Consider the following 23831-nt stretch of genomic DNA (forward strand, 5'->3'; position numbering starts at 1 on the left):
GTATCCTTTACTCAAAAATCCAATGTGTGAAAGGTCTGACAAGATAAATGTCAGCTGTGCCTTACCTCTGTCTCCATGACACCTATTTTTCTATCCTTCTCCCTTTTTACTACTGATAGTCCACAACAAGCTGGATGCTTCTGCCTGTGAAGGAAGTGTGTGAATAATGCCTGGTTCATAGCTAAACTAGGAACCCCAAATGGCTAAGCAACCTAAAGAAACGCTTTGAAGAGCCATCTCCCCAGGGGTGAGGGGGAGAGAGATGCAGGTCTCCATGTAATGAGACCCTGAGATGGTTGTGGAGTGGAAAATCCGAACCAGAAAGTCATCTATTTCTAACCGTATGATATTTGGTTTTGTTTTTACCCTGTTATGTAGCGTGGTGCTTATTTATCCAATTGCCAGTGACTGAACAGTTTTCTATGGTTACTTGTGTTCAGGATGTTAATGACTACCTCAACCACCTTGTTTCTCAAATATCTTGGGACTGACACAGCTACAACTACACTGCTTACAAAGAACCAAACAGCCTATCTTTCATTTGTTTATATCAGACACAATTATTGTTCACCAAAGATTTTGTCTTCATGAAGATGAGCTAGGTTGTAAACTATTTTCTAGGATACAAATTGATGAGATTAAGAATTTTGAAATCTCCGCTACTGATGTATAGTGCACGACTGCCTGAAATTATATGGGGAAGGCTACAAGATCTTTTCATTCATCATAATACTGGTGTAAGAGCAATCTAGTGATATCCTTGGTTTCTAATTAGAGGGATTATTGATGAGCTGGTTAGCAGATGGCTGTCTCTGCTATTAATAAGCTAGGGAAAATTCTTATGGTCCAAACTCCTCTGTTATTTCATCAATTTGAGATTGAAATAGAGTTCATTGTTTGTATTTAGAGCTGGTCAGGAACTGGAATTTTACTTCTAAATTTTTTCATTCCAATTCCAAATGAAATGCTGAAATTTCCTGTAAAACAAAAATTCCCAGATAATTTTAATAGTCCCAAACCAAAAAAAAAATTTCATTTTGTCTTTTGATCCTTATTATACAAAATGTATACATAATCAATGTATAAATATAAACATATTTAATGTGTAGACATTGAATCAAAATACTGTCAAAACAAAATGTTTTGACTTTTTTCCATAGAAAATTTTTGTCAAAATCAACATATCCCCTCAAGTTTAGATTAAAAACAAACAAACAAACAAAAAAGGTACAGTTTTCTCAAACAGGCATCTCAGGCTAAAATTATTTGACTCATTCTCATTGTAATTTGTCTCCAGATTCTTTTGCACAGCCTAATACATATTGGCACATCCCTGATATTGGCAAACTGAGAGTTCAGATTTTTCTGTAGCTTTTGCCATGTTATAGGGGAGGAAGACTCCAAAGAAACACAGGAAATACCCAGTGTAATGTGAAGCCATTTTGTTGACTTACAAACTAGAATTTTAGTATTTTTATTTCTCAATTTGTCTGTGTAGTTGAAAATCTTTTGAAGCAGAATGGATGTTAGTTAGGTAACTAAGCACTTAATAGCAACTAAAATTCAGCTGTTAATCCTATATTGCAAAAGCTTTTTGGAGGGTGGAGAGCTTTCCAGATGCTTTTTTTCCTATTTGAAACTCGTTCTTTATAGAGTTGCTAGCTTCTGTGTAGTTTCTGGATCCCTTTGCTGGAACTTGGTAACTCACTTTAGGTTGCTAAATTGATCAACCTGCCAGGATTCTGCTCCAATAGCTTTATTTCTGTCGGGTAAGCTGCTTTCACTAGGTGTGTTTCAGTGGAAGATGCAACGTTCATGAACATGTTTATATGTACAGTTAATCCAAGGTTTGTTGTATACACATACGTGTGCTGTGTCTGGAGTCACATGGTTTAGCATTTAGTTTTAATGTGCTTTATACATCTTAACCAGTGTGACATTTGGTCACAATTTTTTAAGGGGAGCGTGTAGATCCTGCCATCCGAAAAACGATGGATCCTCAAAGCTAGTTTATAGTAAATATGCTGCCCTTCCTTTCATGGGGTATTACACCAGCCAGTTGGTTCTCAGGAGCGTGTTGCAATTTCCACTTGTCTCTCCAGGGCTCCATAAAAGTATTGATGCTATCCCAGACTCTAAAAACTTATCTCCCATCTTGAGAGAGTTTTCCTTCTCCTGTCATGGCAAAAGGGCCACTGAGCAGCCTGGTTTTAAGGCACCAGGTACTCAGCTTTCACATCCTCACTCCCTGTTTGGAACACCTCTGCAATGAGAAAGCAAGTGGCAGGAGTGTGGTTGTCACCTAGGTGGTATTACTCTGACCATTTAGAGCACTTTTTATAGGGACTATGCTCATCCTCTGACCCATGGCAAACCTTTAGGAGGCATTAGCCTACTTGCCAATAGAAGCTTGAATTATCACTAATCCTCTGACCCCATCCCAATTATCCCCTCTGAAATGAAGATTATCCCAAAATTAGGATTTTAAAATAACTTCAAAACAGAACAAATCAAATACAATTCTAACTATGGAATTAGTAGTTACTTTAGGAAACATTTGTTTTCATTATCAAAAATTTCCATACTTTCTACGTAAGGGTATTTCAGTGCTCAGTTCTCAAAGTTAAATATGTAAGAAAATACAATAAAACAACTTGCATGTGCCCACATCCCATTAAACAAATAAAGTATTTACCCCTTCTGTTTTCCACAGGATTAACAAATTTGATTGATAAATATCGTAAATTATCCTGGGACTTTACTGCAATTTACTGGGTGTAAATTGTTAAACTGTCTCCCTGCAACTGGCTTTCACGTGAATAGCTCAGATTATTTCAGAAGGGGTGACAGCATTTCCTCAGCTATTGTCACTTCTCTGCCAAAGTAACGAACATAACTCCCATGTAATCCCTAAATCATCAAGCTCTTGTTTTAACTTTTCCTGAATAATTGGCACTGACATTATTTCTGATCATCTGAAAAATCAAGATAGGTGGGATTTTTTTTCCCCAGAAATGTAACAATAATATGAACCTCTAGTGTTTTTACTTCCCTATGCTGCAGTCTGTTGCAAAGAATAGTGTTTAAACTAATCTCAAAATGGTGCACATAATTCATTTACAAAATTAGTGTATTTCTCAAACACCTCTCTGATGGCATTGTTGAGTGCATCTGAAACTTGATTGTGAGATGAACAAAATATTTTGAGTGCAAATCTGGTACTGGTGCGGATGGTCAATTTCTTAAAAGCAGCCACTAATAATGGGTAATTACATATCTATAGAAATCAGCAATCATGTACCTCGGAGGGTAAGAACTAATGCTTTTGAAAGGAAAGTAGTTGAATCGATATGAGCCATTTGATGAACAGTAACTTTGAGGGGGTGCACAAGTCTTAGGACAAGGTATTTATGCTGCTGTTGGAAAGCATCTTTTCTCCTTTTACTTGAGGTGAAAGGAATAATGCAGATCTGTAGACCAAAGACTGACTGACCTTGTTTATTTTTTCTCCCAGCATTCAAACTTGGTTGGCATCTGGCAATGAAACTTGTCTACACATTTTGATGTAGAGCATCTGTTTATTTCAGAACTTCATGGTTGTTTGCAAGGCATACAATAGTTCATAGTTATGCAGTTGCATGCAAATCTTCATCACCTTGTATATGTGAACTGATTTAACAGGCTAAAACTGTTTTCCCAAGGTTAGTGATTTAGGGGGGCTATTAGTTGATTATTATTGAACCAATAAATCAACTCATTCATTCTTATGAAAATTAAGCTGCTAGTGAATTTCAGTCAATGGGATGTACTATTGTAACATGTGCACACAGAATCCCAGGCACTTTATTGACACATAGTAATAGGAGTGCAGAAAGTTACAGGAGTGGATGATGACCATGTAGTTCACTCATCTCTTACTGTGTTAGCATTTGGTCGTACCCATCTTGGACTTGATCAAGCTCCTGTTAAAATCAGTGGAAAGACCTACCATGTAAGTCAGTGAAAGCTGGATTGAGACCCACGTGTTTTCTTTAAAACTTAGTTCAGTTCTTTTCTGGAGGGGGTGGGGGGGAATACACTGCCTATTGCTGTATGTAGTAAATATAGGGTTACCATATTTCAGCAAGCAAAAAAGAGGACGGGAGGAGCCCCGCCCCCATCCTGCCCTAGCCCCGTCCCCCACAGAACCCCCAACCCTCCCCCCCACTCCTTGTCCCCTGACTGCCCCCTCCTGAGACCCTCCCCCCATCCTAACTGGCCACCTAGGACCCTACCCCCTACCTGTACCCTGACTGCTCCAACCCTTATCCACACTCCAACCCCCAGAAAGACCTCTGGGACTCCCACACCCCATCCAACCACTCCCCACCCCCTGACAGCCCCCCCCCCCCCCAGAACTCCCGACCCATCTAAACCCCTCTGCTCCCTGTCCCATTGACTGCTCCGATCCCTCTCCCCACTCCTGCCCCCTGACAGCCCCCCCAGAACTCCCAACCCCCCCCTTGCTCCTTATCCCTTGACTGCCCCCTCCTGGGACCCCTGCTCCTAACTGCCCTCCAGAACCCCACCCCCTACCTAAGCCTCCCTGTTCCTTATCCCCTAACTGCCCCTTCCTAAGACCCCCCTCCAACTGCCCCCCAGGACCCTACCCCCTACCTGTACCCTGACTGCCCAAAATCTTATCCACACCCCCGCCCAGAAAGCCCCCCCCGAACTTCAGACCCCCCCCCCCGTCTCTTGACTGCCCCATCCAAAACCTCCCTGCCCCTTCTCCGACCCCCTGGCTCCCTTGTTGTTGGCCTTCGGTTCGCCTAAGGTCTCTGTGAGCTTGCTCAGGAACTGCCTGAGCCGTTCGTCCCAGCACGCTGGGGAGTGGGGGAGGAGCTCCAGACTGCCGGAGCGATCTGCGACTGCAGGGAGGGAGGGAGTGAGCTCTGCTGCAGGGGGGAGGAGGGGCTCTCTCTGGCTGTCAGAGCCCCATGTAAGTGGCACCATCTGGCCGGCCGTGCCCGCTCTGTATGGGGGGGGGGGGGGGGGGGAGTCCGGACATTTACAAATTCCCCCCGGACGCTATTTTTAGCTCAAAAATCCGGACATGTCCGGGGGAATCCGGACGAATGGTAACCCTAGTAAATACATTTTGCATGAAGAAACTTGACATTAGTTCTTTTTGGTGCCTGGCTCTTCCTTAGCTTTAGTATGCCTTGTATCCTCTTGTCTCTTCGGAATTGGATACAGCTCAATTAGGTCATCTGTTCCTCAAAGAGTGGAGGCATAGCTTTTCTAGTACAAGTTCTTAAATCACTCTAGTTGCTGTATGTGTGGGTAATAGCTTTTTTCGTAAGAATACTTGCCACTTCCAGAGCATTTCTAATCTTCAAAGCCCTTAACAAACATTATATAATTAAATTCAATGTTGAGGGAAATGGAGTTGAGAACCATCTCCCATGTGCAGCCTCGTCAATCTTCTGTCTAGTATCATGCAAGAATTTCTTTTGAGTTCAGTATTTCTCTCTATTCTGGCAGTTTGGTTGCTCTGAAGTATTGTGTCAAAAGTTTGAGCACTATTGCCACATGTTCTTGTATAGATATGTAAAGTAGTCAAGGTTAGAGTTCTGAGTGTGGGTTTTTGTTTTTGTTTTGAATGTCCTGTCATTGGCCAAACTTTGTGCAGTCTATTAGCAAGCAACATAAAGGACTGCTAAATCAATCCAACTGATATGGCATGTTAGCCTCATCTGTTAACGAGTTGTAAAACATGCAGACAGTCTTTTAAAGATAACTAAGTCAAGGCCTTCAGCATCTAATCTTGTAAGATAAAGTAAGTTAATATGTTATCCTTGCTAATGCTAATAAAAGCATGTGACGTTCCTTTGCAGGAAAAAAGAATCCGAGTCTCTCAGCCATTAACAAGAGGACCAAGTGCCTTTATACCAGAGAAAGAAGTAAGTTTGCAAACTAAAACTACTCTGCATGAGTAGTAACTGCATAACAAAAATATTCAGGACCAGAGTCAGGCATTCTTCATCGATTGGGCAGTACCTACTCCATGTGGAGTCCCATTGAGAGTCCAGTGCAGTTATTTGTGGACTAAAGGACCATTTAGTTTGAGCATCAGAATCTGGCCCTCAGTGGTAAAAGTCAAAATTTGCTCCTTATCTTCAGGTAGCACCCATTGACTTGTAAACTAACTTCTGTCTTTAGATGCAGACATGCAACGCTCATTAAAGCTGCGGGACCTGCAAACGCATTGTAAACTTTTTAGGAGAAGGACTCCTCTATTATTTATACAGTACCTAGCACAGTGGAGCCATGCCTTGCTGTAGTCGTTAGGCAGTACTGCAGTATTAATGTTTAGTAATCTGAGCAGGATCTGACTTTCAATTTTCACAAAAGTGAAAGTGTGATTAATTTTGTGGAACACAACTATGTCCGTAATAAAATTTATAGTTGCAAAGGTGCAAACTCAGATTGGCCGAGTGAGTAATTTAAATGTTTAAGCCTTGATTGAAGATTGCTGCAGTATACATGCAGATTGCTGCAGTATATGTAAAACTTGCATGCATAGTTCTGTCTAGGAGTCAAATCTTTACAGGAAAGCAAATTGTAAAGGCAAGTCCTGCTTCTTTTTTTCTTAAAAGAGCTAGTAGCTGCTAAAGCCAGGCAATTAGAATAATAAAGGATGTAAAAGTTAAAACAAAATAAAGGAAAGGCAGGGCTGTAGTGTTTCTTGGAATAGCTCTCCAGTCCTAGGCAGAAGGAAAAGAAATTGCAGGACCCCACCCAGTACTCAGGATGATACAAGTATTGATTATTCACAAAATCCTGTCTGTGGGGATTAGAGAAAAATATGGGAATGAGCCCCGGATTGATTTTTATCAGGGAAAGGTGTGTGTGTGTGTGTGTGTGTGTATTAACTATGTTTTGAGCCTTTTAATGGTATTGTGTACATTTTAAATCTATAAACCCTAAATGGTTTGATGATATGGTTCCTGAGATAATGCTCTTCCCAAGCGGTATTGCCACAGTTAAGATCAGCAAAGGCACTTTAAAAGGAAGAGTGCTTCTGACTTGTGAGGGGTCTTGGGCTCTGGAACTTGCTCCCCGTCCTGTAGTCTTCCAGAACTCAGATTTGTTAATTTCTAGGCATGCTGCAATATCCATCTTTTTAGTGGGCATTTGGTTTATAGGAGTCTGAGCTGAATGTCCATCAAGTTAGGGTCTTTGGTGGTCCACAGTGGGATATGGTTGGTTAGTTTTGCTGTTGTGGGACAGTCCAATAATCAAATGAACTATACTGCAATTTTTAAATTTTGTACTGAATGTTCCCAGTAACATGAGCCACCGAGGCTTGGGATAAGCAATGGATAATAAATCACAGAATTCTATTCTTTTACTTACTGAATCCAGCAGGCTACACTAATAAGTGGGAATATGCCTTCCGTTTTAGGGGTCATTTCTAATAGCTATGTTTAGGAATCATGTCTAATAGTGTATGCCAAAATATGAATTTCCAGGGCTATAATATATTAGACCCAGGAGCAATAAGGAGCATTATAAAGACTAAATCTCATGAAATCCTGCTCAAATATTTGAATCTCAAAAAACAAGAAATATTAAAACGTGCACTGGAAATGGAGAGGTCGGGGAAGAAGCAAACAAGGATACAGGTTAAATTGCTGCTTGCAGAGAAAAGATCAAGGCAACCAGACTGAGTTACTGCTAGCCAAAGTTGCAAAGGGGAGTGAAAAGGCTTCCACTGATATCACACAGGGATCTGAGAAGCTGATCTTAAAAGCAAGCCTGTAATGAGAACAATGAAGTTTGGACAGCTGGATAGCATGGAAAACGCCATAAAGACAGATAAAAAGCAAAAAGTGAATATTTTGAATATGAACATGTAGGTTTTGAGAGAATTCTCTGAGCTTACTGTATCAGTTAAAGTCTGGCGTGACAGAAAGAGTCCTGGGATACCATATAAAAGAAGTTAGGGTATGTCTAAAATGTATAGCGGCACTGTTGTAACTCTTCAGTGTAGAGACTACTAACGTCTCCTGTCAGCATAGGTAATCCACCTCCCTGAGAGGCAGTAGCTAGGTCAATGGAAGAATTCTTCTGTTGACCTACCACTGTCTACACCAGGGTTAGGTCAGTATAGCTATGCATCTATACCATTGTAAATTCCTAGTGTAGACCAGGTCTTAACCTTCAGAAAGGAGTATAATTCTGCAATTACTATCCCATAAGCTTGTCTTGTATCGCTAAGGAAATAGTGGAACAAATATTCAAACAAATCACTAAACTTCTGTACGAAATTAGAACTATAAACAGTAAGCAGTGTTATAAAGACTAAAATTGCTAGGCTGGCTTGACTTTGTTTTTGTGATAGTTATCAATATATTTGATGAAGGGATACACTTGATATAATTGTAATTTAATTAAACATGTTGGTACATCTCAAAGCTCGAGAAATTAAATAAAACTGACTTTGGTAAGAGCGGTGTGGAATAGATTGAAAACAGAAGGAGTGAAGAAAGAGGTAATGACAAGCATGCATCAGAAGGTGTAAAAGTACTATAGAAATCTGAAAGGGCCTTTTATTGAATCCACAGATGTTACTAATTTGCAAAGTAGTACAGATACCTGTTAGAGCAGAAGAGTAATACTTGTTGAACTAGTTACACAGTCAAAAAATACGAAGTCAGCCTGGAATATGCAAGCTGATATATCTAGGGGGAAATGATCCAAAACCACTTATTGTGGAGATAATCCAGAGAAGCAGCAATGCTCAAACAGAGTGTAGTTCTGTAGCTGTCTATGCAAGGCACAACAATACATGACAAGTCCTCTCTCTCTACAGAAAAATGTAACTGCACGTGAATCAGTTTTCTGTTAGGAGTACTTCCTTACAAGAAAGATGCTGACAAGCTGTAGGAAGTGTAGAGAAAACTGGCAAAGATGATCAGAACTTGAGGAAGAAACATACTAGAAAAGATTGAGACCAATATGCATAGTTTTCCTAAGAGACTAGTAACTGGGACATACTTCTATAAATAATTGAAGGGTGTAATCACCAAGGAGTGAGAGGTATAATGAGAGTGGTGTATAGGGGTATAACAAGGACTAATGGGATAACATTAAGAACAGATTTAGGCCTGGTCCCTGACTTAAAACTTATGTCAACCTACCAACATTGCTCAGAAGTGTGAAAAATTCACACACATAATTAAGCTGATCTAAGCCTCAGCATAGACAGCACTGCGTTGACAGAAGCATTCTTCTGCTATCTGCCTATCTGCTGCCTCTTGGAGAGGTGAAATTTCCTACAGCTTTGGAAGAACCTTTTCCATCGCTTGTAATAAGTGTCTACCCTACAGCATTGCAGCTCTGCCACTGTAGCGTTTCTATGTAGACAGGTTTCAGGGTAGCAGCCGTGTTAGTCTGTATCCTCAAAAAGAACAGGAGTACTTGTGGCACCTTAGAGACTAACAAATTTATTAGAGCATAAGCTTTCGTGGGCTACAACCCACTTCTTCGGATGCATATAGAGTGAAACATATATTGAGGAGATATATACACACACAGAGAGCATGAACAGGTGGGAGTTGTCTTACCAATTCTGAGAGGCCAATTAAGTAAGAGGAAAAAAAACTTTTGAAGTGATAATCAAGATAGCTCAGTACAGACAGTTTGATAAGAAGCAAGTGTGAGAATACTTACAAGGGGAGATAGATTCAATGTTTGTAATGGCTATATGCATCCAAAGAAGTGGGGTTGTAGCCCACGAAAGCTTATGCTCTAATAAATTTGTTAGTCTCTAAGGTGCCACAAGTACTCCTGTTCTATGTAGACAGTTAGTCTGAAAAACAACAGAACGTTTCTGATGGTCAGAACAGCCTCCCAGGAAGAATGGTGGAAGGCCCATTGCTTGGTACGAAGAACAAAAAGAGGTGTTGCAGGGAACAATTCTTCATGGAAAGGTGATGGGACTAGTTAACTAGATGACTGAAAAGAGACTCTTCCACCTCTGCCTTCTGATTCTACAAGCTAAAACAAGGAAACCTTAAGGTAAAAAGAGAAGGTGCAGTAACTTGTTCATATTGGGATGTGTGTATATTTTATTCCTTAAGAATAAAACTTGATTTGTCGAGAAACATTTTTCTCTTTGCCAGTTCAAGATTTTTGTGTTAGTTTGTGATGTAGTAACGGAATCAAAAATTCAACAACAACCGAGCTATGTTCGATAGTTGCAGGGATTTTATCTTTTAATTCCTAGTAAACCAGTTGGAGTGGAAAAGAAGGTCATGCTATTTGTAATGATAAACTAGCTACCCTAATGTTCTATTATAGGGAGTTAAAGAATAACTCTTGGTATTCTAGTCCCTTTCTTGCAACTTTTTTTTTCCACAGATAAACATGTTTAGAATGGTTGTTCTTTGGTGATAAAACACTGGCTAATAGCTGCTAATGTTTTTTTGTTAAGGCTTGCATTTCAAGAGCTACCGTTCTACCACATGATTTCATCTTGTAACCCAAGGTCAGGGTTGGCTGGAATGGTTTGTAAAGAACAGTTTAAAGAAAGCATTAAATTCCTGTATTTAAATAATGTTGTGAGCTTTTAAAAAAAGTAGCATTTGATCTCTCTAATTATACAAACCTAAAACTGGTAAGCGGCAGACAGACCACTTCTCTGATTTAGTTACATAACCCAACTCCTCCCCATATTAGCTTAGAAGTAACGTTTTGGGGCTGAATTCTCAGTTGGTATGTCAGCATAGATACGTTGACGTCAGTGAAGCTATGCTGACTTTCACCAGCTGAGAACATGACCTTTAGAAGGATTTGTGGAAAACTGCGCTTCATTTTTATGGAAACATGTCAAAGTAACATATTGAGCGTACAGCTTCTTTAGATTTCTTATTCTTTAATTTTGTTAAGCATTTTCTGTACGTATATATGCACAAACATCCCAAAGTCCACAGAAGTTGGAATTTGCATGCACAATTGAATTATGTAGGTATCTGGGGTTACTTGAGGGGAGAGTCTATCTTAGTTTATCAGTTTTAGATTGTCTACTTTGCTCTTAAGGTTATGCAAGCAAATGGTTTGAATGAACGTACTAACCTTCTTGTGGAAGAATACTCAACATCTGGTCGCCTGGACAACATCACACAGGTCATGAGTTTACATACTCAGTACTTGGAGTCTTTCCTCCGCAGCCAGTTCTATATGTTGCGTATGGATGGGCCCCTTCCTTTGCCTTATAGGCACTACATTGCTATAATGGTATGTACCAAGAATCCTTATATTAACACACATTTTCCTCCCTGTCTCCTTAATGCCCCTCCCAAAAAAACTCCCAAAACCTTGTTTATAAATAGACCTGCTTTAACAACTTCCTATGGTGCAAGCTCTGCAAGCCTGAGTCAGTTCACTTAGGCCAGGTCTACACCACAAACGTACATTGGTATAACTAAATCGCTCAGGGGTTTGAAAAATCCACACCCCTGAGCGATGTAGTTATACCGACCTAACCCCCAACGTAGACAGCACTATGTAGAAGCTCTCCTGTCAACATAGCTACTTTCTCTCACGAAAGTGGATTAACTATGCCAACAAGAGAAGCTCTCCTGTCGGCGTAGTAGCGTCTTCACTAAAGCGCTACAGCAGCATAGCTGCAGAACTGTACCTGTAGACCGGCCCCCAGACTCTGAGACTTGCTTCTGTGTGGTGTTTTTGCAGTGTAGATGTAACCCACACACCTCCTGAGTGTGGTGTTCTGTCCCATCTAGTGCCACCGAGACCACTTTAGAGAGATTAACGAGTCTGCCCTACAGCTTTAGCTAATGGCCATGTGGCTTTCAGCTCTTGTAGTAGAGGCTTATGCATTTAGCTCCAGAGGTCCCAGGTTCAATCCTGCATGCTGCTGACTGGGGTCTGTGGGTGTTACATAGACATATCTAAATCTGCTGCCCTTGTAATACCTCTTCCTGATTGTTTTAACTACTTTTAGGCTGCTGCCAGACATCAGTGTTCCTACTTAGTAAATATGCATGTTGATGAGTTTCTGAAGACTGGAGGGATTGCAGAATGGTTGAATGGTTTGGAATATATCCCACAAAGACTGAAAAATTTGAATGAAATAAACAAACTTCTTGCACACCGACCCTGGCTGATCACAAAAGAACATATTCAGGTACCCATCAAAATGTACCTAGATTAGCAGTATAATTTTATTAATGAAAAGTGGTAAATAATATGTAAATATCTACTTAGGCTTTATATTTTTGTTTTATAATTTCATTATTAAATGAGAAATCTACATATTTAGTAGAAATTCTGAAGATATTAGGATATTAAATAATTGTATGACTATTCAGAATGTTTTTCCCCCTCCCCACCCCAAAAATGGAATTAACACGAATAATTCAAAGTAGAAAATAGGACAGCATATGCGCCTTTATTAGGATGGGGGTGGTTTGGGATGAAAGAAAAATTATTTTTGGAGGCAGGGAGTCAGAGCCATCCCATCCATATACATTCTCATACACTTTCTATGTTGGTCTCTAGAGCTCATATATTTACTCTCTCTATTTTGTTCTCATTTCAGAAACTTGTCAAGACTGGAGAAAATAATTGGTCTCTTCCTGAATTGGTACATGCTGTGGTCCTGTTGGCACACTATCATGCCTTGGCAAGTTTTGTATTTGGTAGTGGCATTAATCCAGAGAGAGATCCAGATACCTCTAATGGTTTCAGACTTATAGCAGTCAACAAATTCTGTGTCTGTGATCTTGCCAATGACAACAACATCGAAAATGCATCCCTCACAAGTAGCAACTTTGGGGTTAGTGTTGCAAGAGTATTCTTTTGCTTGCTTCTGTTTTGTATTAAGTTTTTTTCCACTCTTTCCTATTTAAGCCTGAATTTTTTGTTTCTTTTGTATATACTGTTGGAATGCTAGGGTTCTGGTGGCATATAAGATTTTAGCTCTGACAGTTTGCAATATATCAGATTCAAAAATCACATAATTCTGATTACAAGCTTCAGTTGCAAAGTGATTTTTAATAGCTGATCTCCTGAATTACTGGGTAGATTAAGGCTTCTTTTTCTTAGAAAGCTGGAAGCCCTAACTTTTAAATAGTATAAATCGCTGTTTGAGCTCCGGAGGCTCATGAAATAGAGGGTGCTGAGATCAAAATGGGAAAAATTGCAACATGATAATCAGAATTGTGATCTATTTAAAGTCAATGATCTCAAAACAGGCTAATGTATGAAATGCTTCTGCAGATGAGACCAAGTACTTACTTCCAGGATCAATAAACTTTTTTTCAAACAACTTTTTTTTTTTCCCCCGAACCAATCAGCAGAAAGAATTTTCACCTCTAGTTAATTATATTGTGTAAATCTGGGTGTTTGTTACAAATCTAATTTTGTAATGCTTTGAAAAGGAGGCCTTAAATTGTACTACAGGTTGATGTGCTAGGCTATTTTGGGGGGTCAGGGACCCTTGCTGCATTTTAATTAGTAGTTCTTAAGTTCACTGCTAACAATAAAATAACTTTTCACAAGTAAGAGATTGAAATGAAAGGACAGAGAATAACAGATGTAGGTTATCTGAATGATAAATGCAGTAGATTGCAACTGGCCTTTTTTGTCACTACAAGATGTAGTTGTAATATGCAGTCTCTTCCTTGTAATATTTTTATCTTTATATGTAAAAGCAACTAGTTTGGGTTAATAAAACGTTAAAATAGAATACTGATTTACTTTCCTAGGTTGGGCTTCTGTATTGCTGGTATCATAGACAATATGACTCGTTAGTAAGATGGCTGTCAGCAGCAGTAGAACCAGAAAAGTCAATTTTAATATTAAAAACGGTCTTCCAGAATACATGTCAATGTTTATTCAGGGATAAGTGAATTTTTCTGAACCTTCAGAATGTTGCAACATGCATTATGGATACAGTTTCCTCTTTCAAACAGTGTCTGCATTTCTCAATTACCCCTGCTGCAATAAAACAGTTTGATAGGCTTGAATAGTGCTCTCAGGTCCGCCCCTTTTCACTGCCTTTCCTTGTAACTTTTTAGGTATGTCTACACTGCAGTGTAAGCCCAAGATCAAGCCTAACCCCACCCCTTCATCTACACACATCATGCTAACCCAGGGCTAAGACCTAGGGCTGCAGGGAACAAGCCCAAATCACACCGGGACTCAGGGTTTGAGCCCTATTGCTTTGCAGCCTCACTTAACTCTTGTTCTGGGTGTCTGCCAGAAGTCCCACAATCCCATGGGCTTAATCCTCTCTCTGCCAACAATCTTTAGTTGACTCAATTGAAAATGGAAGCCACCCTTCCCTGCATGCAGCAGCAGCTCAGTGAGGCAGCATTAACCCTTCCATAGGGGGGAGGGATATCTCAGTGGTTTGAGCATTGGCCTGCTAAACCCAGGGTTGTAAATTCAGTCCTTGAGGGGGCCATTTAGGGATCTGGGGGGCGCCCACACCCACACCCCCACACCCACACCCCCACACCCACACCCCCAACTGTCAGGGACAGTACTTGGTCCGGCTACTGAAAGCAGGGGACTGGACTCAATGACCTCTCAAGGTCCCTTCCAGTTCTATGACATAGGTATATCTCCATCTATTGTCTTCTAATCATGGAGCTGCAAACACACCATCAGAGAGCCTTCTATGGTTGCAATGGAGGCCCAACAGAACAAGCAGTTTGCAAAGCGTGCAGCAGACATGGAGGAGACAGAAGCCACACCTAAGCCTGGTAAGTCTGACTCCCATTTAAAGTTTATTACAGTAATGGGAGGGATTTCTACTCTAAGAACCAATGCAAAAGTTATGAGAAGCCCTGGCTACTAGCATGTATCGGCGAATGGCAGATTGTATCCCAGCACCTTGTCATCCCCCTTTCTTCTCTCCATTCTTCTTCCCTGCCCTCCCCCTCCCCGGTGGAGTTCAAAATGGCAACTGGGAATTGCAAACAATAAAAACCTGCTTTTAAAAGGCTTTTTTTTTTGTTTTTTTTTTACACAGATGTTTGCTAGGGTCATTCATGTTTTGCTTTAAGTAATAATGGCTTTAAGTTTGTGGCTCTGTATTCATTCAATGGTCTATGCAGCTGCCTGGAAACAGTGAACTCCATCCGTGTGTGTGTTTGTGTGTTTCTGAAACTGTATTCTATTTTCAAATCTAGTCCATGTCAATTAAAGGTAGTCCAGGCAGTCTGTGGGTGACAAAATGATTTCTCCCAAGTATGACTGAGGTATGAATTTTTGTCCAGAAATGTGCTGTGGAGGGGGAGTAGGAAGACTGTGGAGTTCTGCGTGTTTGCATGAGGCATAACAGGGTAAGCCATGTGTATGCAAGCTAATGCAGCATTATGTTAATTTCCTCATGGATTCTGACCCAATCCTGGTTGCTGATGGCTGCAAACTTTTTTCCTGAGGTAGGATCTCCAGATTGATAGTCACATGGTGGGGAAAGGTGTATTTTCCAGGGTCCCCCCCAGTAGCTGACTAGTCCACTCCACTCATAGATATGCTGTTCAGTCACTATACGTTTGAATACTTTTCCTGTATACGCTGCAGGTTTCCCACCAGCAGCTTGGAATAACATCAACCTTTGCCAATCGGGCACCACAAGAACAGTTATGTCCTCCAAAATGTGAAAGGCATGAAAGAGAGAGAATTTTGTTGCAAGGCCACTTTCTGTTCACTCCCTCCCCCCCTCCCCCCAGTAGTTATTCAGTTTTCATAAAAAAAGAAAAAGCTTATAATTTTAAACTTACAGAAGTGCAGCGAAAATGGTAACTGATGTTACCCAGGATATATCCAGAGAGATTCTGTGGACTGAAGCATCCCTTTCACAATATATTTTGGTTCAGTTTTGAAATGCAACGTTTTATTGCCTTGAGATTCTATAAGAATCAATTGTGCTCCTCCACTGAGCTATTTTAGACAATAACCCTTTGTTTCTTGTACTGTTTCAGCCCTCTTGACCTCCACTGGCTGTTATATATCCAGAACTTGACCCCTGCCCCAACATACCTGCACAGACCATGCCAAGCAGAAGCGTTTCCATGATGAAATTATGGTTGAGGTTCTTTAGAGGGTAGACAAGCAGGTCCGGTACCAGCAGCAAAGGGATGTAAGACTGGAGCAACAGCATGCTGAGAGGCAGGAGGAAAGGCTTAGGCTTGCCACACCGCTGGAAGAAAGAGTTTCAGCAAGGGAGCAGGCACTTTCGTGTGGTTCCTGGAACAAGACCGGCAGCTAAGGGAGGAGGACGGAGCTCAATAGTGAACTGTTGCAGAGCCCATCTCCAACATGCCTGGAAGAGCATTGGCAGCTGCTTCCTCTCACACACCCCTGCAATGTACCCTCAGACCAGAAGTAGCTTGGGCAACTCAGTGTTGGGGTGGCCCATACATTTAAGTTCCATGAGTGGCTGGGCAAGGCAACTAAACCCCACGCAGCCTTCATTTGCGAACCCCTCTCCCGTGGCTACCTTCATCCCTGTTCTCTCGGTGCCAAGTGCATGGAAACCAAAGAAAGAAGGAGAATGTAGGACCAGGGGACACGCAGCAGTAGGGCGTCTGTGTCATGTTTCCTGACCTTATTTTTCTTTGGAAATGTTCTCCTGTTACTTGTTTTGGGGTGTTGTACTGGAGGCTGCCCTGCCTAGCAATAGATGACTGTTGTACTGTTTTAACACCATTTATAAATAAAGCCTTTAATATCATCAAGAAAGTTTACTATCATTGCATCACATGATACAATCATGATTTGAGATAATAAAGCTAAAAACAGTATCAGGAGCAATTACACATTACTAAGCAAACACTATTCCTCATGCATTTAGGTACAGTGATTCACAGTGCAATACCTTCCTTATATGAGCCTATATTGTGATTCACCACCCCCCACAATTCATTATTTTTTTCATGTCATTCATAAGTTTAATTGCATGGCAATCAAGCCCAGACCTCTTCACCTCACAAGAACATTTTTACAGGTACTATTCCCCCTCTTCCACTGAGCCATGCAAGTTCATAATGTGGGAGCACAAAGCATCCCTGACTTCTGTTACCTGGGTGCAGGTAGCTCCAGCTGTGGTAGGTACACTTTCCCACTGAGTGTACTGATTCAGCAACCCATCACTATCATAGGTCCATTCAGGGGGAAATGGCTCACTTCTGGCTTCACAAAGATTGTGAATAGCATAGCAAGCCACAGAAATGCGGACAGCACTGATGACACTGGCATCCAGACAGGTCTGTAGAGATCTCCAATGGGATTTTATTTAACTGGCCAAAAGCAGGTTCTACCCATATTCTACAACCATTCTGCACCTGCTGAGTGTAATTAAACCTCCTTTTGCCAGGGCCTCTGAAATCAGGGTATGGTTTCATAAACCAAGGCAAAAGGTGTGTGGGGGGGTGGGGGGGGTGGGGGGGGGTTGAGATTCAGGGTGCCCCAGAATAACGGTGTGGACAGTAACTGTTTAATACAATGTCATCTGGGGAATAGTGTGCCATCCTATCCGTGAATGTAGACTCTCAAGCAGCGAAAAACTTTTCTTCATTAACTCTTCCAGTGCAGCCCCTGATGACATTCATAAATGGGCCTCTGTGATCTATGAGGGCCTGCATAACGGTGGAGTAGTACCCTTTGCAGTGTAGGTGCTCGTGTGCTCCTTGAGAAGGGCAAACTATGGGCATGTGAGTCCATCAGTGGCCACAGCACAGTTAGGAAACCTCATTCTCTCAAAGCCAACAATTACCTCAGGAATATCTTTAATGCCTGCCACTTTGTGGTAAACCACATGCCCGATTGCCTCAGAAAACCCACAGTTGACTTTCCAACACCAAACTGATTGACAACAAACCTGTAGCAGTATGGGGTAGCCAGTTTCCAGACAGTTATGGCAACCTGCTTCTAGATAGGCAAGAGTGCTCTCGTGTGTGTCTTTACGCTGGTGACTCAGAGCAAGCTGCTCACAAAGCCCCGAAATGTTGCTTTCTTCATGCAGAACTTCTGGACCTGCTGCTTGTCATCCCAGGTCTGCATGACTATATGATCCCACCAATCTCTGCTTGTGGGCATGCGCCAGTTTATGTAGGGGGCATCAGTGACTATGCTGATTGTACTGAGCAGCATCTGCCAGTATGAGTCTGCCATGTCTGGATACTTCTCCTCTGCCGCCACCTCCTTGCTCCATCATGAAATCTGTCAGGTACTTTTGGTAGATCAGAAAAAGCCGCTAAAATGTCTGCCAGTGCCTCAGAGAAGCTCTATCTGTTTGTTGACACAAGTGAAAACACAAGCAAGAAATTCTGCAAAAGGCACATCCACCATGTCGCTGCCCCTTGTAGCTGGGAGCCCACATATCAAAATGTCTCCCTGCAGGCTATGTTGGCAGGTTGTTCAAGCTTCCTTTAATGAGCAGCATGGGCAATAAAATTTTCTGACCGTGCGTCACAGTCAAAGGGCTAGAGCAGCCACGTTTTGGGAGGGTGCTAGGGACTCTGGGAGATGGTTGGTTTGACTTGGGTCATTGTGCTGCAGTGTGGATATCAGGACCACAATTTTGAGGCCGGGATACAAAAGTCTTAACGTACGATTAAAATCCGTGTAGATGCTCAAGCCTAGGGTTCTCTAACACGGGTCAGCTGTCTCGAGTCCTACTAACCCTGGGCTTACATTGCAGCATAGACATACCCTCTGTGAAAGACTTTTCATATAATGCATTCAAAGTATATGTACCATATGCTGGATTTTCAAGGATGCAGATAACTTTTGAGAATATTAAATTTGAGCTTTTACTTCTCGACAGCTATGATGCCATTTACTTTCTAATTTTCCAAAATATTGTGTTTTTTTTTTTTTTTTTTTTTTCCAGATTGCAGATTCTTTGAGTGAGCTGGAGGCCTTAATGGAAAGAATGAAGAGGCTGCAAGAAGAAAAGGAGGAAGAGGAGGCCTCGCAGGAGGAAATGGCAACTCGTTTTGAAAAGGAAAAGAAAGAGAGTCTTCTAGTAGTCACTGGAGGTACTTCACCCTCTCTGCCTCCCCTTCTTTCTCTGCTCCATTATAACTAGAATTCTCCGGTCCAATCCAATTAGTGGACTTTAGCAGTTACTCTAACTCTGGATTTTCACAGGTTAGTAAGGCTGGCTCATGTGTCACTACCTGTTTGATTCAGATTTCTTGATTCTCAAATATATTAACCTTCATTGTTACTAAAAATTCAGTCTTCTTTTGTTAGTAAGAAACTTGCACACAACTTCAGGAGAAACCGCTTTTTCATAGTGCAGTTCATTAAATCCCAGTTTATTCCTTAATAGGATTTTTGAATAGCAGTCTTCTACAACATTTTCAAATAGTGTTTTTGGAAAGTCCCTTGCTAATAGTCCTGAAAGCTGAAATTTTCTGTTCAATAAATAAGTATAGCACAGACTGTGGCAACGCAGACTTCCCTACATTACTCCATCATTGAGCTTCAACCTTCTCCTGAAGAGACAATCTCAGGGAGAGGGGGTAAGGAGGATGGATTGAAATTATCTAATTTTGAGATGTTGTTTTGTTATCCTGTAGCCCTGTCCTGTATTGTGATGGAGGTTTGTATAGAACATTTTTAATTTATTTCTAAGTTATCCTTCAAAATTCAGAGTTGGGGAATCTGCCTTGCTATGTTTCTCTCTTAAACTCCTGAGGATAATAGTTTCATCCATTGACAAGGTATAGCTGAAGTCTGCTTAACATTACTCCTGGGGGAATTCTGCACCCAATATTTTAAAATTCTGCATATTTTATTTGTCAAAATAACAATATAATCACATCAGTTTCAATTATTTTGGTAATTTATTTCAAAATACCTGTCAGCAAGTATGTCTGTAACAATACAGACAACAAAAAAGATTCAGGAAATGTTTCTTGACAAATAGATTCCTTACTAGGCATATTAATACAGAATTCTAAGTAATTCATTTAAACTAGAGAACAGAACCATATTTCCTGGACTCCTCAGAAGCAGTGCAGAGACTTGGGGGAGTCAGGGGTAACGGAGGAGCAAAAAGAGAGGGAAGTAATTGCTGGGAAGGAGCCTGGGTATAAACTGGAAGGGTTGTTGTGTATGGGTGGGGAAGAATATGGAACAGGTTTCGGGGGGGGGGGGCAGGGACGGAAGGATTATTCGGGAGTGTCCCCATGGAGACCCTGGCTGACCCCTAGCCTCTCCCATTCAGTCAGGCACATCTGCCTCTGTGCCCCCACGTGTCCTTGCACCCTGTGTCCACATGTGTCCCTCAACCCCCATTCAGACACCCCTTCCCCATACGTCCATGCACTCCCTGTCCCCATGTCTCTCTGTGCCCCCACTCAGCCATCCCCCTTCTTCCTGTAGCCCTGTACCTCTCCCGCTCTGCCCATGTGGCACTGCACCTCCATTCCCATTCAGCCCCTGCCCAGTCTGTCCTCCCCCACTAGCCCTTATAAGCCCCTGTCTGTGGTCCCCACCCCAGCAGCCCCATGCTGTCTGTCTCCCCATATCTCCTGTCTTCTTGACCTGGCCCAACAGGCACTGTGAAAAAGGCAGGCTCTTTCTCTTCCCTAGCTGGCTGGGGCTTGCCAGGAGCGGCTGCTGTGTTCTAGCACCACAGTGCCCTCTGGTGGGCAAAAGATGGAATTGCATCAATTTTTCAACAGAAGTTATTTTCTGCAAAAAAAAAAAAAAAAAAATATGCGTGGCACATGAAATACGCTTGTGTACAGTGGCGCAGAATTCCCCCAGGAGTATAACAGGTGTGTGACATTAGGGTACAATCTGGACTGTTGAACAGCTGTGTCCTCTCAATTCTCCAACCTAGGGTTCCTTTTACACTGCTTTGCTGTGAGAGCAACCACTCACAACACAACCTCCAGCATGTAGATTACTCCCAGCTGTATTGTGAATGCTATAGCCAGCCACTCCTGAATTATATTGCAGAGCAACACCAGCAAATTCCCAGTCCTAGACTTGTCCTCAGAAATGTGCGTCTCGCATTACCCAGCCCTCTCTTGGGCAGTACAAGTTCGTATAACGTCTGTCATTTTATTAATAGAAAATGATATCCACAAATCCTGTTACCTCAAATGGAGTTTCCCAAACACTTCAGTCCAAACACAGCGGTCTAGATGAAACAATAAAATAAGTTTTAAGTACAGAAAGATAGATGTTAACTTGTTACGAGAAAACAAAAGGTAAAACGCAACTAACATGTAACTTAACAAGCTAAATGAATTCAAAGCAAAGGTTTCTCACCACATGCTTTTGCAGTCTTACTGGCTGGATGCCTTTCAGCTAGGACCCCTCCCCCCAGTCCAATGCTTCTTTCCTTGTCCTTCAGGTGTTCTGGATGCCGTGGGCAGAGAGAAAGGGAGGAATCACTTGGTGTCTATTCCCCACTCTCTCATATTTTTTCCTCCTATTTGAGAATGATCTCCAGCTGAGATTCAAGAGACAGAATGTCTGTGGGTAGGAACCTCCAGCTGTTCCTTTGCCAACGTGTAAATTTCTTGCTCACACCCTTCTTTCCTGCCAAAGAATGGCTGCTTTAACCAGGTGATAGTCCTTTTGATTTTTGTTGACACCTGGCTGAGGCATCAGTTTGCCTTTTTGTCTCTAAGGAACTGGTTTGTGCCTGCTTTTCTAAATTTGGAACATGCCTCAGTTATGTCATACAGTAGAATTTTATAACTTTATTACGATGTTGCCATATATTTTACTAGGACAATAATGATCAGCAAATTATGAGTTTTCAAATGATACCTCACAAAGCATACTTCGCACAAAATTTATCATAGTCTTGTAAAAGGGATGAACATAACGGTACAGGCTGTCACAATGTGGTACGGTAGATGCTGGCTATAACACCCTTCACAATTACAAACCTTGGGCTAAAGCGAACCTGATCTCTGGATCCCTCCTCCAGCCCCGGGGCCAGAGGAGCTCTCTGCCCTCCGCTGCAGCCCCAGCAGGACTCTTTCACTAGAACAAACCGCTGGCTATAACAAACAAATGGCTTGGATCCCTAGGGGTTCATTATGGCAAGGGTGTACTGTATTAGTATTTCTTGGGAACTGTAGTAAGAGAAGATGGCTAGAGATGCTATGCTTCTTAGCTTAGCCTTTTTTTTTTTTCTTTTCCTCAAAAGGTATTTCATAGGTACTGAACTGTAAGACTCCAATAGTTTTTCCCCAAACACTCTAATGCTAGAGTTTGTCGTATAGCTGCAGGAAGCAGCAAATAGGAAAATACAAACTGTTAACCAGTGAGAATTAAATCTACCGTGAAATAATCTTCAGAGGTGATTACCTGGGGCAGGTGCCATGCAAGCGTCTCCCCACACAGTTATGTATTGATTGGTTAATGAGCCAGAGAGAAGATAAAGCATCCCAGTGATTCTTAGATTAACTGATTTTTTTTTTTCTTTAAGTGTGAACAGTGGACATCTGGCAATTTTTCTGTCAGTGCATGTGGAAGTGAGCCAAGATTTAATATCAGGGTCAAATGCAGTCAGCTATGTGGTAATCAGCTCCTGTAAAGGTAGTTACACAATCAAGCCACCTGTTTGTTCGGTGGAGATGAATTGATTCCTGCTAGAGAACCTGTCCTCATTTAGTAACACATTGTTGGAGCTCTTCAGAGATGCATAGTTACTGTAACTCTTGGCATAAGTTCAGCTTGAAGCTTGATGAACTGTAGAGTTCACTGCTTTCATGTTGTTTTGAATTGGTATCTACAAGCCAAATCTTGTATCATTTAGTTCTTCTTCAAATGATGGTCCCTGTATGTATTCCAAACACGGGTGTGCATGTGCGCCAGTTGCAGGAGCTGGAAAGTTTTGCAGCAATGACCGTTGTCCCTCACATGCAATTGTACGTAGCCTCGTGGTGCAGGCAAAATTATATGAGGCTGTGCAGGATGACGCCCCCTCAGTTCCCTCTTACTGCCGCATGGTCGGAACTGGAATCCTCGTTCCTCCGTGCTCATAACTTGCTTGCGAGAACACTTGTCCATATACATAATTAGTGTTTCTTTTTTCTTTACTATATTTAGTTAGTGTTAGTTGGTTTAGTTAATTGGCCCTCACCCCTCATTAAGTCTATATGAATGCTTACCACAGCTCACAAGTGTTTTTGTTATGTGGCATGTGCTCTCATAACACTTTGCTAGTTTTGTATATAGTAAGAAAAACATGAACTACAGTTGTGTGTTGTAACTTAAGGTTTTTTGTTATAAACAATACTGTAAAAGACATACCACTCCTTTCAGTCTTATATAGCCTGCTGTAATCTCAAATTCAGTAGAGCCAAAACTGAACTTACCTTTTCTCCCGAGCCCTGTGCTATCTCCATTCACCGTTAATTGAGTCACACCTTAATTCTTCCTAACACTCTAGGCAGCATTAGGGTCATCTTTGATATCTACCCCCTCAACCAAGCTATGACTAAGTCCTAACCTTTCTTTTTTCGTCTCCAAAATTGAACTTTTCCTCCCTAGTCTAACAACTAAATTACTGATCCACTCCCAGGTCATCTCAAACATTCACTATTGCAATCTTCCCCCTCTCTGGTTTTCTTGTTACTAACCTCACTCCATCATCCCACCCTGCAATCTATTTAAAAACATCTTGCCCATTGTTTCAATGAAGGGTTTTAGAAAATCTCTGAAAAAGGGAGAAGTGTAAAAATAAATTTAAATATTTACTTGCAAAATTAAGAATCAAAAACTGAAACTCTGGTCCGAAGTAAATCCAGCAAATTACTATGAATTAG

General features: G+C 41.5%; 1 protein-coding gene across 4 annotated transcripts in view; it reads left to right on the forward strand.

Moving 5' to 3' along the window:
- The window catches only part of SESN3 (sestrin 3), an 82410-nt gene that overhangs the window by 38275 nt on the left and 20304 nt on the right, over positions 1-23831 (forward strand). For 2 of the 4 annotated variants that reach the window (XM_054015614.1, XM_054015616.1), the window contains exons 2-6: positions 5880-5945; positions 11089-11286; positions 12014-12196; positions 12611-12847; positions 18917-19064. In XM_054015614.1, coding sequence (XP_053871589.1) covers positions 5880-5945; positions 11089-11286; positions 12014-12196; positions 12611-12847; positions 18917-19064 — 832 coding nt within the window. Of the gene's footprint in view, positions 1-5879; positions 5946-9830; positions 10069-11088; positions 11287-12013; positions 12197-12610; positions 12848-14325; positions 14400-14647; positions 14781-18916; positions 19065-23831 lie in introns of those variants that run through there. The other 2 variants (XM_054015617.1, XM_054015615.1) reach the window with 2 other exon arrangements.

This window comes from Malaclemys terrapin, chromosome 1, assembly GCF_027887155.1.
Source record: "Malaclemys terrapin pileata isolate rMalTer1 chromosome 1, rMalTer1.hap1, whole genome shotgun sequence".
NCBI classification, from domain to species: Eukaryota; Metazoa; Chordata; order Testudines; family Emydidae; genus Malaclemys; species Malaclemys terrapin.